Here is a 17,833-nt window from a genome sequence, read left to right as displayed (position 1 = left end):
GTTTTGTCACACAATTGTTTTTGGTCACTTACCGGAAATGGCTACAACTTTTGATTTTTAAATGACACCCTCGGTATTTCTTTACTTTATTCGATAGAAAATGACACTCTGAATATAATGACATATCATATGCTTTTGACATTTTCGCTTACAAAAAAATTGTATTTTAAATTTCAATCTAGAGCGCCATGGCTATGTTAAAAACACCAATTTTTAATCAAGGAACCTTGGGAAAATAGATTTGATCATCTAATGTTTTTCGTGTCTTGTCCTAGCCGGTTAAAAAATGCCCAAATCGTTGTTTTAATCATATCTCGGTATTTCGAGTCAAATTTTCGTTATGAAATGCATGTTACAATTTCAAATAAACCATATGCGAAAATGTCAAAAGTTGACATATGTCATTCTATTTAGAGAGTACCCATTTGAAAATCAATAGTTGTAGTAATTCTTAAACAGAAAGTGACCAAAAACAAATGAATACGTCAATCATTCCTAATTTATGTCATATACTAACATACCAAATCTCGTTGTTTTATCTGAAAAAATAAAAAAACTTATAGGGGTGAGCCACTTTCAAGACGCACCCGGTATATACTACTTCCTGTAATTCAAGCCTTTAATTTTTATCTCTAATATTATTTTTTAATTTAATTAGATAGTTTATACGGAGTAAAAGACGAAAGAGTCTAATAAAGAAAACTATCTTAATCGAATAAATATTTTAGGTTATACATATTTATTTATGTTTATTTATATTTTTTATATTTTTATAAATATTTAATGCTATGATATATTTCAGTTAATTATCTATTTTTGATATATAAAATGATTTGTTCTGTCTTGCAGCGTAATGAACGAAAATTGAGAGATTTAATGAGAAAATTAATATTGCATTATTTTCTCTTTACATTATATTATATTATTGATTGTTTCGTTGTTTCCTGATTTTTACTTTAGTTGAACTTTTCCTACTTCTTGTCTTCATTTTCACAAATTTCTTTATTTTTTGAATTAAGATAGGTATAGAAATAGTATCATAAAAATTGAATATGTTAAATGATATGAGGTGTTGTCTAATGTGCGTTAATTTGCATTGTTTTTGTTTTTAATATAATAAACGTTTCAAGAGTTGATAAGTAAAACACCTGATTTGATTTTTAATATGCATTTATAATTCTATGCCGTAGTTACACAATTCAAAATCTTCTAATACCAATAATAAAAGTACGAATATCACTAGGATTCAAAGTTATTTCGAGCCCGTCTAAGTTATCTTTTAATGTCGACTTTTGTTTGATTTTTGGTGTTTCTATCCATGTATTCTTAACAACATTTGCATATTCAATATTCGTATTATAATCTTCATAAAGGAGTTGCTCCAATGTGCTGTTGGTTCTAAATTTCAATCGATCACTATCTTTAAGCCATTGATTTGCACCTAAAGTTGTTTCCTCCAAAGATACAATGTCGAAACCTGTAAACAATTCCTGAAATTGTCGTTTAGAAATATGAATATAGGAATTACAAGTTTAAGTAGATATCACGGCGCTTACCGTTAAGTTTACCAAAGCGGGTTGAGATAGAAGGGAATCTTCGTCATAATCAAATAAGTGTTCTAACCTAAAAAGGAAAGTAGAGTCCTTCCACGGTTCTAGAGTGAGTATTTGGACATTTTTAGGTAACGCACTACGTAATCCAGAGTACTAGAATCAAACAATAGAAATATATGTCTATTTAAACTTTTTTTTTATTAAAAAACCCTTTACCTCCATAATATATTTGGATTTATATTCATCTGCGTTACCCTCAAGAGGTGTAACAAAAGTCCAGGTATCTAATAGCTTCCTTTGTGCAATATCTTTGGCTATTGCCGAAATTGAGTTACCTGCATCAAAATTAGTTGCAAAAAGTAATTATTATAATTATATACCACAAGTTACCGTTTTGGTCGTTCAAGTTACCCACAGTAAGAAAATGGGATCCTCTGATAACTAATCCTTTATCGAAAGCTGTTTCATTTAAAGCTTCTCCAACGCCAAATCCGTCATCGTGAAGACAGTTTCTATGAATCTAAAAATTTTATAGGAATATTATTTTTGTCATCTAAAGGTGCGTCCACACCGGCTGCGCAAATCATTTTTTTAACATATACTTTTGTGAGCGCTAAAAAAATACACTTCAAAAGTAGCGGCGCAGCCAGTATGAAAGCACCTTTACACAATAGGCAATATAGGACAAATAATATTGTTTAAAAAATGCGTCCATCGATCCCAAAAAGACCTGGTTTATAAATATAAAAGCCAAAGCAACAAGACTCTAGAAATATAGACCGAGACTTAGAGTCTTATTGCTAGGGCTTTTATATAAATAATATTATGCTGGATACTGATTGTTATGGTTCTGAACACACGTATTATATTAAAAATTTATCTGACCAGTCAGAGTTAGTCGAAACGTTGTCTTAAAATAATATATCTTAGAAAATTATTATTTTTGGCTAATGTAGCTACTTATAAACTACACAATTCTTCAGATTTTATTCCTCAGGTTACTGTCTTTATTAAGAAACAAAAATTTTTTATACAGTAAGCAACGTATTTTATGTTTTCTAAACTGTTTCTGACAGCTTTTGCTAAATGTACATATTTTATTTTGTAAGTAAATGCTCACTAGCCCTTTACCTACAAAGACATTTACCTAATCTACAACTTTTATTAAAATATTTTCATATAATTATTATTATACCATTATTTCGATTTCTCCATCATTCAAACTGCCTCCTCCTTGAGCTCTGTCATTTAGTACTGCTAATTCTATACCTTGCACCTCATCTCTAATAGCGATTTTTGCTGTTATTGGGTAATAATTACCAGCCGCTGGTTCTGAATTGTTCAGTTGCCAGGTTGGTCTGTAATCTCTGACTCTTTTCAGCATTTCCTTTCCGTTTGAGTCAGTGTAAAAGACAGAATCCGTTGCTAACTTAGTTGAGTATCTCGTTACTACTTCTATTCCATTGGGACCACTAAAATATTATATTTGATGGTATACTCTTTAGTTAAAATCTGTTTCATAATACCTAGCAGGTATCGGTCCAATAACCCAATCGAACTCAATGTAGTTTTCAATTTTGTTGACTCTGACGGTTTGACTGATGTACTCGTTAAAATTCTGCCTTGCTTCTGATACTAGGGAACCTTCAAATAAATTAAGTTCGGCTGTATCATTAGTTTTGTTAATGTTCCCGTCAGGCCTGAAAACGTAAGCTCCCGATGATCTTTTTTCAGAATCTCCATTATCTGCCACGAAGCCCTTGTAATAGTAGAAGTTTTGATTTAGAGCAACTGATATATTATTTAGTGACATTTTTTCTACTAATCCTGTGTCATCATTAATAACGAATGATGCGGTGGAATCCTAGAAAATTAAGAACACATATTTTAATAATCTGCTTAAAAAAATAAACAGGTACTTACATCAACTGTTAGAAAACTAGCTGATTTAGTTGAGTGTACTGGTTTTAAACTAGACGAATTGTCTAAGGAAATTATAAAGGATTTCCATCCAAGAGCAGGTACATTTTTTGCCACAAAATAGAGATCGTAATTTGCACTGCTGTTTCTGCCGGGAATATTCTTTACAAAATCTGGTATTGGTAAAAGTTCATTTACGTATGTATTTCCTAAATGAAGTAAATATTTTAAATCAAATTTTATGGTTTATTAAAAATTTTACCTTGTTTATCTGTTACATTATAGCCTTCTCCCTTTACAGGTAACTTTACTAATTTATCTACAGATCTGCTTAAAGGATTATAAAGAGTAACCACAAAGATATCAGCATTTTCTGTTGTAACACATTGACTTATATTTGCTAACGGGCAAGTTTTTAATGGAACTGTATTAGTATATCCACTTTCTGATTTCGATGTTTCATTATTGAATAATTTACTACAAAATATACAAAGTTCAGTTTGAAATTGATATTAATATATTTTCTTTACTTTAATGCAGTATTTGTTATGTTTTCACATCCGTCGATTGCTCTTTGCAACTGTCTAGCATAATCCTTGGCAACGTGTTGTTTCTCTGTTCCAGACACAGCATCGTGATGTTGCAACACACCCATTACTTCCCTCAAGTTGTCTAAGCTTGTGCTCTCACCTACGTTTGCTAAGGCAGAAAGTTGTTTACAAACCTAAAAACCAAAAACGTAACTGACGTAACTAACGAACGACGACTAAGAAATACTTGAAGGAAATTGTTGCCGAGTCTTTCAAATCGTTTGACAGCTGGTCTAGATGTAAAATATCCGGTCCAATATGAGTGCTTGTCTGATCCGTATGGGAAAAAATCGTCATCTTTAAGTACCCAGTTTTTGTCCTGAGTTTCGTTGTTTACAGCTTTTACATAACACGATGGAGTGGAATATATTAAATTGAATTTTGATCCGCTCTCTTGGCGTTTGTTAACGTAACTGAAATAATGAAATTCGTTTATTAAAAAGTTTTTACATAAATAATGGTTTTTACTAGATAAGTTTGTCCAAATTGACGAACCAAGCTTCTGCATCTTGGTAATTAAAGTCGCCACCCATGGTCATAATGTAGTTGCTTGTAGTATAAATTTGAGTGGAATCATTTACGTATTTAAGAAATTCATCAACCTAGAATTAATTGATCATTTATTTTGTAAAGTATAATTTTACGAATATGATATTGATTTTATTTTGTTCTTTTCCATAAAACAGTATAGTTTTAAATCTGTCGCTACAAACAATAAATTAAGAAATCAAGATAGTTGTGTCAAAATAGGATAAACATGTTTTGTTATTTTCTAATTTCTTTATAAAGAACTCCTTTAGCAGAACGAAAAATGTCACGAATATCATTGAAAAAATGCTCAGAAGAATCTTTTCTCTAAGATGTATAGAAGATATCTTTTCAGTTGGTGTGGTGAGTAGATAAATTTTGTACTCATTTTGTTTGTGTGTCCAATACACGAACTGGAATATAATAAACCTGATATGTACCCTGTCGTCTACGTTATATTCGAAGCTGTCTGGATCGTCGATGAAGGGCAAATCGTTACAAAGAATGTCAAAGCAGAATCCTGAAGGAGGCCCATATTCTTTGTATAAAACACCAGTGAAGATATCGCTTGATTCGCCTAGAAAATAATAACAAGTAATTTTTTGGTAAATATTTGATTATCTCTATCTTTCTGCATCTATTTCGTTTAATATTTAATTATAATGTAGATTGTTTAATATCGTATGCTTAAATTATACTCTTCAATTATGGATGGATTTAATACAACAAGTATTTCAAATTATGCTGGAGATTTTGTTTTTGTGTTAGGTAACATTCATTGGTCTTACCTAAACTTTTACTACCTCTCCAAACTACTTCGGGTGTTTTAGTTTTCCATCTGTATTCTTTGTCTTGATAATCGATTCTACCTACAAGGTAACCGTCAAAACCCAGCTGGGCAAAAATATTAGCCATTTCTTTGCTGTGGCCGAATGGATCAATCTGCCATCCGATTTTCGGTCTTCCACATGAACCAAAAGTGTCATTAAGTCTCCTATTGTATTACAAAAAAAATTAAAAGAAAATTATTAGCATTAAAATTTTAGGATGCATTACTATGTAATGCGGAGTTGCGCCAATTATGGATATTTTAACAACGAAATCTTGATAGAATAATTCCGTTATGGTATTATTTTTATTTATCATCTTATTACCTTAGACCCCAAGTCATTTGGTCGATAATAGAATGATAATGTGTAGCAGCTTCATCGTTCATACTCCATCCTCCACTAATAAATTCCAGTTGTCCATTATTAACGTAATTTATGACTTCTTGTTTCATGCTGTCACTTTGTTTAATCCACCATTTCCAGAAAAATGCAGTTTCTACATAGATAAACCTTAAAAAATATTTAAAATTAGTACAATTTTTAAATTTTTCGGCTCTAATACTTTCTATCAGCATTTCTCTTTAACGAATCCATTACAGTTTGTAGAATATACTGGACACCAGCTTTTTGGGTATTCGAGTTACCTAAACATTATTTGAATCATTGTTTATATAATTAATAAAATTGATTTGTACAGAAACAATAACTACTCACTCCCATAGTAATACTGATCAACTGTTTTTAACCAACCAACGTCATCGTGGGTGTGTGCTACTATATGAATATTAGTGTAACCTTCTTTAACTGGTGTGCATGACTAAAAATATGTTTTCAAGTTTTAGCTGAATTACTACTTACTATGAAGTTAATAAAGGCAGTTACCTGGTATCCACAGTTTGCTTCAGAGAGCTTTCGATTGTTTTCAGATGGAAAACCTTCTGTTCCTGCTAATAGCAGGACAAATGTAATTATTGCTGGTTTGTCATACATTATTAAAGTACCCTACAAAGATATATATTTAATTTAGGCTCTCATCACTCTAATAATATTTTAATAATCAAATAATGCCAATAAGTTAGAATCTCTTATAAAAAAAACCGCGTCAATTTTGACTAGGTCAATCTTTAAACGTTATTTACTGAAAATTGACTAAAAACTCTTGTAAAAATTAACACTAATTATAAAAATATTAAAAAAGGTTCGAACGTATCCAGATACAGAAATCTATTTCCAAAAAGAAAAAAATTAATAATTTTAGTCTAAACAATTAAAATTCTTTTTTACTCGATATGAAAATAAATAACAATCATCTTAAGGCTACTGTCAATTTAAGCGCCCTTAATAACTAAAGAAGAATATGGGCCAAGTAATGATGTCGAGGGCTTGACCTCCCCAAAATTACCATCGATTTTTATTCCCCAGCCGTCTTTCACGGCGTTTATTTTTTCGACGTATTTGTTGAGTATTTTAGAATCTTAATAGTGACTTTGGCCAAAAGAAACGAAAAAAAAAATTTTTTTTTTAGATTCGAATAAAAACAAAAATCTTTAATATAGTTTAATTACTTACATGCAGAAATAATATATTATAAATAACTGATTAGTGTCCCGTCTATATATCAAGTACGATCGATTTAAAATATTTTCAAGATTATTTGGATAGCTTTCTACCTATCTAGAAAAAAAACACTTGAGTAGTAATCGAGACTCCTGACCAACAAAATGTGGTATTGATTGATGGTGTTATTTTTTTCATAATCACATTGCAATGAATAAATTGAATTCTTTATTTAGATAAGTAATAGTATTTGCTTTTTTTAGATAATATATTATGTATGACTATATTTCATTGATATTTCTGTATATCGTTATCTCATCATAATTCATTTTAATTTTTTATAATAACTGACTTTAAGAAAAATAAACTTAAATTATGACGACATTTAAAACAGATTTATTTATTTAGATTTGAAATGTATTAGGTTCTAGGTATGGTTCTAGGCATATTGAAAAGAACATTTCTACAAGCGTCAGTAAAAATGTAATTTTTAACGCATGCTGTCAGTGCCTAAAATGTGACATTATGTCACTGATGGTAAAAGTCATTTACTTTTAGCACTGGTGCTAAAAGTAAGTCACGTGATTTACTTTTAACACTGAAGCGATAACAATTACCCTTGCAACCATAAACTTCATAATTAATTTGATTTCAGAATGACATATTATGAATTATTCATTAACGTAAAAAGTAATAATATCTTGATATATCCGAGCATAAACTTGTTTGTAGAAAAATAGTGTATGATATGTGTGCTAAAAGTGATTTTATATTGTTCGAAGGGATGGAACCCTCCGCCATCGGCATCGTGTTCCGAGCTTCCCTTCTCACAAAATAAAATAACAATTTTAACAATTATATCATAAATAACTATTAAGTTTATTGGACGGGGACTTTAATATTAATGCATTAGTTTACGAATACAAAGAAAGCAGGTTGCCTGCTTGCTGGTAACAATAAGCGTTTATAAGCGCCAACGCGCCAATAATTAAATGCGCTTTTAAACACACCCGCACACAGAGAAAACTGATCGGCGCTTGTTGTCAAATGAATTTTTAATTCTTGGTCCCTGGTTGTCGCTGCCGAGTGTGCATTCTTTCGCATTGATAATAGATATAGAATTATTAATTTCAGTCATTTTGCAATGAAACGCAGGTTTTGCCTAATCGCAATTTAATTTTTCCCAAGATATAGTTGAATATCAGAAAGGCCATTCTCATGTATTGAAAAAAACGCTCTTGTAGTTGCGCTTGAAATAAATGGTGATATTCACCTTAAACTTTTCGTTATCAATTCATTGGATGGATATCTTGATTCGTACCATTCTTATTGCAAATTTATTTTCCAATAATAAAAACTCTTCATCTGAAGATGCAGCAGATGTCTTTGTAATGTAGAAGTTGTTTCTAAACTGGCCGAAAACCAGCGTTCATTGTGTCCTATTGAGATGACTTGTAGGCGCTGGTTTTCGGCGCCAGAAATAAACGCTGATTAACCAGCTTTTTTTGTTTGAAACCGAAACCATAATATGCACACCCAGCGCAGACAATAAGCGACCAAGAATTTCGTTCCGGTAAAAAGTCGGCGCTGGCAACAAGTTTTTTCTTTGTACCGGTGTGTTTAAAAGCGCATTTAATTATTGGTGCTTTTTTTACATTCATTGGGTACTATTTAGACGACTTGTAGGCGCTGGTTTTCGGCTCTGGTAATAAGCACTTATAACCAGCTTTCTTTGTATTCGTACTCCTAGGCTTCACTCACAGTGGACGAAGATACGCGCGGTGTCCGAATGTGCAACCTTGCTTATACCTGCGTTGAGATCGCATAGTGACTGGGATAAAAAGTTGGGAGCAGCAGTTGCAGGAATAGTTCAAATGTCGGTTCAGGACATATTTTCTCTAGAAAATACTTTTTTACGACCGTGGATCATTTGCAAAAGAAGAATGAGGGTATGAGTGAATGATATACTAAAAAAAGGAATTAATTTGGTGAATTTCAACATACCATAAACACATTCAATTCCGTTCACGAACTCATCCCTATCCATTATCATTTTAAAGAGAAACCCATCAAGAAATGTGTGAAAATGTCGCAAATGTATGCTTGTATACCCGTGAATCAACCTGCAGCTACTGTGATAATTGCATTGAAATAAGTGGTTTGCAAAGGTTGCCCAAAGACGCGTGTCCTACAACTCGTATGTTGACGCTTCTACTGTGCGGCCGGCTTTATATGTATAGCGATCTGTTATATCAGAGGACGTCTGATATTTAAATGAAAGAACATTTCTACTTTACTATAAGCTGAAAGTATTTTTAATGAATTAAATTTTACTATTTAGTTTCTTGTATACCATTAGATAATCATTTTTCTATTTTTATAAATAATAAGCATAAAAAAATAAAAACAAATGATTCATTGCTTCATTATTAACTTCTTCACATAACTCAAAGCAGGAACATAAATTTAAATATATTGTACATACAGATTTGAATTGTGAGCCATCACGCACTTAGCTAGTAGACCGTGTATTCAATTTTATTCTTAAACCTTCAGTTTATGTTCCAGTTGATTGTTTTTAGAATAATAATTCTTTATCTTATTTTAATTAAGTAAATATTGTTTTCAATTGTCTGTATAGGTTTAAGACTAGTTTTTATTTTTATTATTTTAAGATTTAAAAATGATATCGAAAATATGAGTTACAATCATTTTGATATAAGTTAATATTTCCAGTATGTTTTAGATTATTTAATTCCTTTAATTCTGTGTATAAATATACAAAGATTACTTGATAGAGGATTACTGTTTTATGCTGAACAAAAAAATAGACAGTAAGGATTAACTGAAATGATTTGGACTTGGTACAAATGTCATGCTTGTCATTGTGCATGTTTTTTTAGAATGAGCAAAAATCGCAATATTAAGCTTCGAACTGCCTTTTCGTATAACTTAATAAAACATGTGTGATAAATAAAACAGTAGAGTGTATTTCTATTATGCATTTATAATAATTTTATGCCAGTGTTTCAATTCAACCTAATTCAAAATCTTTTAATACCAATAATAAAAGTACGAATATCACTAGGATTCAAAGAAATTTCGAGCTCGTCCAAATTATCTTTTAATGTGGGCTGTGGTTTGGTTTTTGATCCCTCTATCCATGCGTTCTTCACAACGGTTGCATACTCAATATTAGTATTATAATCTTCATTAAGGAGCTGTTCCAATGTGCTGTTGGTTTTAAATTTCAACCGATCGCTATCTTTTAGCCACTGATTTGCACCTAAAGTTGTTTCCTCCAAAGACACAATTTCAAAACCTGTAAACAAGTCCTAAAAGTGTCGAGTTAATATGGTAGTTATGGGATTAAGTTAATATCACTGCGCTTACTGTTAAGTTTACTAAGGCCGATTGAGATAGTACGGAATCCTCGTCATAATCAAATAAATGTTCTAACCTAAGAAGGAAAGTAGAGTCCTTCCAGGGTTCTAGAGTGAGTATTTGGACATTTTTAGGTAATGCTTTACCTAATCCAGAGTACTAGAAAAAAATAAACAAAATTTAGATTTATTTAAATATCCGTTTATTAAGAAACCTTTACCTCCATAATATATTTAGATTTATATTCATCAGCATTACCTTCAAGAGGTGTAACAAAAGTCCAGGAATCTAATAGCTTCTTTTGAGCAATATCTTTTGCAATTGCCGATATTGAGTTACCTGTATCGAAATAAATGTAAAAAGTTATTATCATAAAAATATAAGAATATTACCGTTTTGATCGTTTATGTTGCCGACAGTAAGAAAATGGGAACCTCTGATAACTAACCCTTTGTCGAAAGCTGTTTCGTTTAAAGATTCTCCAACACCAAATCCGTCATCGTGAAGACAGTTTCTATGTATCTGAAAATTATATATTATTTTTGTTATCCAATATGATAAGTTACATAGTTTTATTATGAGGGATACTGATTGTGGTTCTCACTGATAAACTCATTATTAATATATTAAAGTTTTATCTGGCCATGCATTTATTGGCGAAATACCCATAGGACTTTTAGGAATCCGCCACATAGGTATAGATATTTTTCATGCATATTTAAACGTTGTCTTAAATTAAAATAGTGCCATTTAAACAATGAAGCTATCTACGAACTATCAGCATTTTTTAGAATTAGTTACTGTCTTTGTTAAAAAGCAAATTAGCCTCTGCAAGCAATGTACAATATATTTTCTGTATTATTTCTGCTAACATCTTTAAAAATTGATGCATATTGTAAAATATCTCTGTCTTCAAAAGTCATAGATAAATTCCCCACTTTCATACATTACTAAAATATTTACTTCTAGGTAATAGATATATAGGGTGTTTCAAAAAACATGTGCCATCTCTCGTGGGGAAATTCCTCACGTAAAAATAAGATTTATTTTTCATATCAACATAGGTCCGATTCTACTTTGTTTCGTAGCTACAGGGTGTTAAAGTCTTAATAATCTTTCGATATATTATAATTTTCTTCCAAGTACTTTCAGTGATTCGAATGAAATTTTGAGGGTAAAAGTTACTATAAGTGCAACATATTTTAATGCTGAAAAAGTGTCAATAAATTTATCAGGGACGTGCATATGGGTTATCACTGGAATATTTTTCCAAAAAAAAATGTGCGCCACTGACTTTTTTTCTTTTGATATCAAGATTGTGTAGGCCGTTTAATACCAATTAAAAATTATCTCTTAATATTTTGTCGAAATTTGATGATATAAACGCAATTTTATTAATCACAATTTAATAAAATTAAAATCAAAATAAAATTAATAAATTATATATTTTACCCAGTTTATTATTAAATATTATTATTATTAGTTATTATTAGGTACTATTAGTCCAACCTACAACAATTTCAAATAAAAAATTAATGGTATTTAAGATATTACAAAAAAACTATTTTTTTTTAACTTCCTGTAATTATAAAACTATACATTTCCATTCCCATGTTTATAAGAACTCATGTTTATAAGAACTTTTTTTCGTATTTTTTGACGAGGAATCAATGAGTATTTATTTAAAGCTTTCACAAGTTAATGATATTAACATTTTTTAAAGGTTGCTATTAGACCTGAATCCAGGTAAATTAATAAAATTGCGTTTATCTCATTAAGGAGATCGAAATCGCCAAAATATCAAGAGACAACTTTTAATCGGCATTAAACTGTTTACAATATTTAGTTAAAAAGAGAAACGAAAGCAAGTGGCGTACATGATTTTTTTAGAAAAATATTGCAGGGATAACCCTGATATGCACGTCCCTGGTGAATATGTCGACACTTTTTTAGCTTTGAAATATGTCGTATTTATAGTAACATTTACCCTTAACATTTCATTGGAATCACTAAAAGCATTTGGAAGAAAACTAGAATAAACCGAAAAAATATTAAGACTTTAACACCCTGTAGCTACGAAACAAAGCAGAATCGGACCTATATTGATATGAAAAATAAATCCTATTTTTACGTGAGGAATATCCCCACGAGAGATGGCACATGTTTTTTGAAACACCCTGTATATCATATAATTCATTTATTATAGAGATTTCATTTTGTGTTTCATGAAGATTTTAGAATTAACCATTATAGTACCATTATTTCGATTTCCCCATCGTTTAAGCTGCTTCCTCCTTGAGCTCTGTCATTTAGTACTGCTACTTCTATACCTTGCACTTCATCTCTAATAGCAATTTTCGATGTTATTGGGTAATAATTACCAGACGCTGGCTCTGAATTATCCAGTTCCCATGTCGGCCTGTAATCTCTCACTCTTTTCAGCATTTCCTTTCCATTTGAATCAGTGTAAAATACAGAATCCGTTGCTAACTTTGTTGAATATTTTGTTACTACTTCTATGCCATTTGGACCACTAAAACATTATATTTGATGACATACGCTTTTAAAATGCAATCTCTTTATTTTATAATATTACCTAGTAGGTATCGGGCCAACGACCCACTCGAACTCTATATAGTTTTCAATTTTGTTGACTCTAACAGTTTGACTGATGTACTCGTTAAAATTCTGTCTTGCTTCTGACAATAGAGAACCTTCAAATATAGCAACTTCAGCTGTATCATTAGTTATTTTAATACTCCCGTCAGGTCTGAAAATGTAAGCTCCTGATGATCTTCTATCAGAATTACCATTATCTGCCACGAAGCCTTTGTAATGGAAGAAGTTTTGAGCTAGAGCAACTGACAAGTTATTTATTGATACTTCCTCTACTAACCCTGTGTCATCATTAACAACGAATGATGTGGTGGAACCCTAAATAATTAGGAATATATACCTTAGTTATCTGAGTAGAATACTATAAATATTCTTACGTTAACTTTTAAAGAACCAGGAGATTTAGTGGAGTGTAATGGTTTTAAACTTGAAGAATTGTCTAAGGAAATTATAAAGGATTTCCATCCAAGTGCAGGTAAATTTTCTGCTACAAAGTACAGATCGTTAGTTGCACTGCTGTTTCTGCCAGGAATATTTTTAACAAAATCGGGAATTGGTAAAAGTTCGTTGACATACGAATTTCCTAAATAAACAAAATACTTGCTATTAAGAGTATTGGTTCAATAACAATGTTACCTTCTTTATCAGTTACATTGTAGCCTTCTCCTTTTACGGGGAGCCTTACTAATTTATCTACAGGTCTGCTCAAAGGATTATAAACGGTCACTACAAAATTATCTGCGTTTTCTGTTGTAGCACACTGACTTACATTTGCTAACGGGCAAGTTTTTAATGGAACTGAATTAGTATAAATACTCTCTGATTCTAAGGTTTCATTATTAATTAGCTTACTGTAAAATATACATACAGTTATGTTCGATGTTTATACCGAATGATCTTAAAAAAAACGGCTGGGCCGGTTAGCTGCGAAGTGACGATCAATGACATCTGCCATATAAAATGACAGCGATCTTCAATTCATAGCCATCGCTGACGCCGTTTTTCTTTTCGATCATATCAATAGATATATATTTTTTTACTTTAAAGCGGTATATGTTACATTTTCACATTCATCAATTGCTTTTTGCAACTGTCTAGCGTAATCCTTGGTAACGTGCTGTTTCTCGGTTCCAGACACAGCATCGTGATGCTGCAATACACCCATTATTTCTCTCAAATTGTCTAAACTTTTGCTCTCGCCTAAGCCTGCTAATGCCGAAAGCTGTTTGCAAACCTAAGGACCGAGAACAACGAGTATTATATACAGTTCAAATGTTATGTGACAAGACATCATGTATAAATACCTGAAGAAAATTGTTCCCGAGTCTTTCAAATCGCTTGAGAGCTGGTCTAGAAGTAAAATATCCCGTCCAATAAGAATGCTTGTCTGATCCATATGGAAAAAAATCGTCATCTTTTAGAACCCATTCTCTGTCTTGGGTTTCGTTGTTTACTGCTTTTACATAACACGATGGAGTGGAATAAATTAAATTGAATTTTGACCCACTTTCTTGGCGTTTGTTAACATAACTAAATATTAAAATATGTTTACTAGAAATGACTCACATAAATAAACTATAGTCTCGTACTAGATAAGTTTGTCCAAGTTAATGAACCAATTTTCTGCGTTTTGGTAATAGAAGTCAGCACCCATGGGCATAATATAGTTGCTTGTAGTGTAAATTTGAGTGGACTGGTTTACATATTTAAGAAAGTCATCTACCTGAAATATATTTAAAAAAAAATATTTTTATGAACAATATCAACCAAGTACAAGTAAAGCAAGCTTGTTTTGTTACAACACTCTCTTTGATTTAATATTCTCCTAGGTCAGATCTCTATCAAAAACTCGCTATTAAGAGCTAAATATTAGATCTTTTGGATTTGTATTCTACCCTGAATCACTATCTTTATTATATTATATAAAGAATATTATTGAAAACCTGTTGAGAAACGTGTTTTTAAAAAAATATCTGGAAGATCTATTTTATGTTCTTTGATTGCAGACACAAACTGAAAATATAATAATTAATCTGTACCCTATCATCCACGTTGTATTCGAAGCTATCTGGATCATCAATGAAGGGTGTGTCATTACAGAGAATGTCGAAGCAGAATCCTGAAGGGGCTTTATATCCATTGTATAAGACACCAGTAAATATATCGCTGGATTCTCCTACAAAATAATAACTGACAAGAAGTAATTTTTAGAGAATCTCTTTTGTCTTTCTGCCGATTTGGTTTTATGGTTTAACTAATATTTAAATTTTAGTGTAGTTTTTTTTTAATATAATTCTGTTGTAAGTTTTGAGGTTTTATATTATATTGATTCATCTTACCTAAACTTTTGCTACCTCTCCAAACGACTTCCGGTGTTTTAGTTTTCCATCTGTATTCCTTGTCTTGATAATCGATTCTACCTACAAGGTAACCATCAAATCCCAGCTGGGCGAAAATATTAGCCATCTCTTTGCTGTGACCGAATGGATCGATCTGCCATCCGATTTTAGGCCTTCCACAAGCACCGAAAGTATCATTAAGTCTCCTATAATATTATTTAAAAAAACGTGAATAGTTTTACGTAAACTGTAAAAGACGCTTAACTTGGTGATTCTATTTAGGTATGTTTTTCTTCTAGTATATGATTATAAAATGATTAAACGCTCAGTTTAGGTTTCGAAAAGGGCTGGCTTATTTTAAACGCCAAATTTTAATTTCTGAATTGAACAATCTAATAAAATTTTGAACTTGGTTTAAACCTGGACCCACCCTGAACCGGGTATGAACAACCTTAGTGCATTATTACATAATACAGACTTGTGCCAAGTTAACACTGCTATTTTAAAAAAGTAGGCTCTGTTAGGCGAAGCAAGGCAATGTAACATAATGTATGTTTTGTACGCAGATGTTTATGTTGAAACGAGTGAAACGATACTTTCTGCGTACAAATTCGTTAAGTTTGTTGGTAATACCATTGCTTTTATCGTTTATCACAGCTCCGACATAAATTTACCAATTTAATTTTAACAAAATAAGGCATTTTTATTATGTTATTTTCGTTTTTAAAACTCGTTACCTTAGACCCCAAGTCATTTGGTCGATAATAGAATGATAATGTGTAGCAGCTTCATCGTTCATACTCCATCCTCCACTTATAAATTCCAGCTGTCCATTATTAACGTAATCTATGACTTCTTGTTTCATGTTGTCACTTTGTTTGATCCACCATTTCCAGAAAAATGCGGTTTCTACATAAATAAATCTTGAAAAAATATTTCTCCAGTTAGATTATCATATTTATTAAACGAGAAATGTATAGGATTTATTACTTTCTATTCGAATTTCTGTTCAGTGAATCCATTACAGTAGGTAGGATATACTGAGCACCGGCTTTTTGGGTATTGGAGTTACCTAAAAATTATTTCAATTATTTTTTGTATATAACTAATGTGTAACTACTCACTTCCATAGTAAGACTGATCAACTGTTTTTAACCAACCAACATCATCATGGGTGTGTGCTACTATATGAATATTAGTATAACCATTTTTAATTGGTGTACATGACTAAAATATGTTTACGTGTTTTAGTTGAATTATTATAAAATTTAAAAAAAAGTTACCTCGTAACCACAGTTTGCTTCAGAGAGTTTTGGATTGTTTTCAGACGGAAAACCTTCTGTTCCTGCCAATAGCAGGAAAAGAGCAAAAATTCTTTGTCTTTGTTTTTCATACATTATTAAACAATCCTACAAAGCCAAATCTATACTCACTCTAATACATTATAATCTCAATAGCGACTTTAGCTAAAAGAAGAGGAACAAAGTTAGTTAAATAAATTGTAAGATTACTGAATATTTGAATTAAGCTTAATTACTCACTTGCAGAAATAATATGTTATAAATAACTGATTAGTATCCGTCTATATATCAAGTATGTCAATTTCAAAACATGTTTAAGATGATTTGAATAGATTTTTAATATCTAGAAAAAAAAACACTTAAGTGATCGAGACTCCTGACCAACAAATCCTGTTGATTGATGGTGTTTTTTTATCCAAACTTTTATATTGCAATAAATAAATTAATTGAGTTTTTATATTTAGATAAATAATATTGTTTGCTTTCTATCAGATAAGTATTTGTATATTTCATTAATGTTTTCTGTATATTGTTATCTCAACTTAATTCAGGTTTATTTTTCTATTACTTATTTAAGGCTGTATATGGAGTGATTTGACATTGCTTTATTATTATAAGGGTTCAACTTTCGTTGAGCTGAAATCTGTTATATAAAAAATGACTTTATATATACGTTCTAGAAGGCGTTAGGAGTACAAATATACAAAAATTTTCCTGCGGAAATGCGTCATTTTCATTTTTCAGACTTTAGTATAGCCGAAATCTGTTACATCAAAACTAGTCTTCGGGGTGTGTTTTTGACATTTTTCTAAACATAAAAACACAAAAAAGTGTCTAACGGAAATTTTTTATCTTTATTTTACATAAAAAAAAATCTTTGACTTTAGAATATCCGAAATCAGTTACATGAAAAATGAACTTATATTTGTTTTATACGAACCTTTACGAGCAAAGAAATACAAAAAAAATTCTGCGGAAATGTGTTAATGTCATTTTTGTGCACTTTGTTTTTCATACATTTTTCAATTTATATAGAAGCTTACGGGACCCGGGAGCGAATAGGGGTGCTGGGTGGGGAAAACATCTTTCGGAGGAATAACAATTCTTGTAGAATAGATAACATAGGTTCTTGTAAACTATAAGTACCTCGGAATGTTGCACTTATTCTTGTTTTTTATTAAAGCGTTACGTAAATAGGGCTGATTCAAAACAAAA

At 31.1% G+C, this 17,833-nt stretch overlaps 2 protein-coding genes across 2 annotated transcripts; both read right to left on the bottom strand.

Moving 5' to 3' along the window:
* Positions 1-1,149: 1,149 nt before the first annotated feature.
* Positions 1,150-7,089, bottom strand: LOC115880782 (lysosomal alpha-mannosidase-like). The gene is made up of 18 exons (XM_030898064.1): positions 6,991-7,089; positions 6,304-6,423; positions 6,136-6,238; positions 5,984-6,065; positions 5,746-5,931; positions 5,380-5,585; positions 5,032-5,168; positions 4,532-4,665; positions 4,251-4,476; positions 4,004-4,197; positions 3,736-3,950; positions 3,477-3,682; positions 3,080-3,417; positions 2,749-3,025; positions 1,944-2,073; positions 1,770-1,888; positions 1,557-1,706; positions 1,150-1,490 (listed from the first exon to the last, which is right to left on the bottom strand). The coding sequence occupies exons 2-18, from the start codon at positions 6,409-6,411 to the stop codon at positions 1,200-1,202; spliced, it is 3,102 nt and encodes a 1,033-aa protein (XP_030753924.1). The 5' UTR covers positions 6,412-6,423; positions 6,991-7,089; the 3' UTR covers positions 1,150-1,199.
* A 2,861-nt stretch (positions 7,090-9,950) lies between these two features.
* LOC115880773 (lysosomal alpha-mannosidase-like) lies at positions 9,951-16,968 on the bottom strand. The gene is made up of 18 exons (XM_030898055.1): positions 16,859-16,968; positions 16,601-16,783; positions 16,442-16,544; positions 16,308-16,389; positions 16,055-16,240; positions 15,318-15,523; positions 15,018-15,154; positions 14,568-14,701; positions 14,283-14,508; positions 14,019-14,212; positions 13,615-13,829; positions 13,356-13,561; positions 12,959-13,296; positions 12,619-12,895; positions 10,755-10,884; positions 10,583-10,701; positions 10,372-10,521; positions 9,951-10,313 (listed from the first exon to the last, which is right to left on the bottom strand). Exons 2-18 carry the CDS (start codon positions 16,712-16,714, stop codon positions 10,023-10,025), a joined length of 3,108 nt encoding a protein of 1,035 aa, XP_030753915.1. The 5' UTR covers positions 16,715-16,783; positions 16,859-16,968; the 3' UTR covers positions 9,951-10,022.
* Positions 16,969-17,833: the final 865 nt, after the last annotated feature.

Source organism: Sitophilus oryzae, unplaced genomic scaffold (genome assembly GCF_002938485.1).
Source record: "Sitophilus oryzae breed Bouriz unplaced genomic scaffold, Soryzae_2.0 scaffold_1658_pilon_pilon, whole genome shotgun sequence".
Lineage (NCBI taxonomy): Eukaryota > Metazoa > Arthropoda > Insecta > Coleoptera > Curculionidae > Sitophilus > Sitophilus oryzae.
The sequence above is the reverse complement of the archived record's forward strand: the minus strand, read 5'-3'. Positions and strand labels throughout refer to the sequence as shown.

Excerpts from the sequence above, each read along its gene's own strand:
- LOC115880782 (XM_030898064.1), bottom strand. The coding sequence starts at position 6,411 with ATGTATGACAAACCAGCAATAATTACATTTGTCCTGCTATTAGCAGGA. Across the intron at positions 3,418-3,476 it reads CTAGTTTTCTAACAGTTGAT|GATTCCACCGCATCATTCGT; the intron begins GTAAGTACCTGT and ends TTAATTTTCTAG. Across the intron at positions 2,074-2,748 it reads ATGGAGAAATCGAAATAATG|ATTCATAGAAACTGTCTTCA; the intron begins GTATAATAATAA and ends TAAAATTTTTAG.
- LOC115880773 (XM_030898055.1), bottom strand. The coding sequence starts at position 16,714 with ATGTATGAAAAACAAAGACAAAGAATTTTTGCTCTTTTCCTGCTATTG. Across the intron at positions 13,297-13,355 it reads CTGGTTCTTTAAAAGTTAAC|GGTTCCACCACATCATTCGT; the intron begins GTAAGAATATTT and ends CTAATTATTTAG. Across the intron at positions 10,522-10,582 it reads AATCTAAATATATTATGGAG|TACTCTGGATTAGGTAAAGC; the intron begins GTAAAGGTTTCT and ends ATTTTTTTCTAG.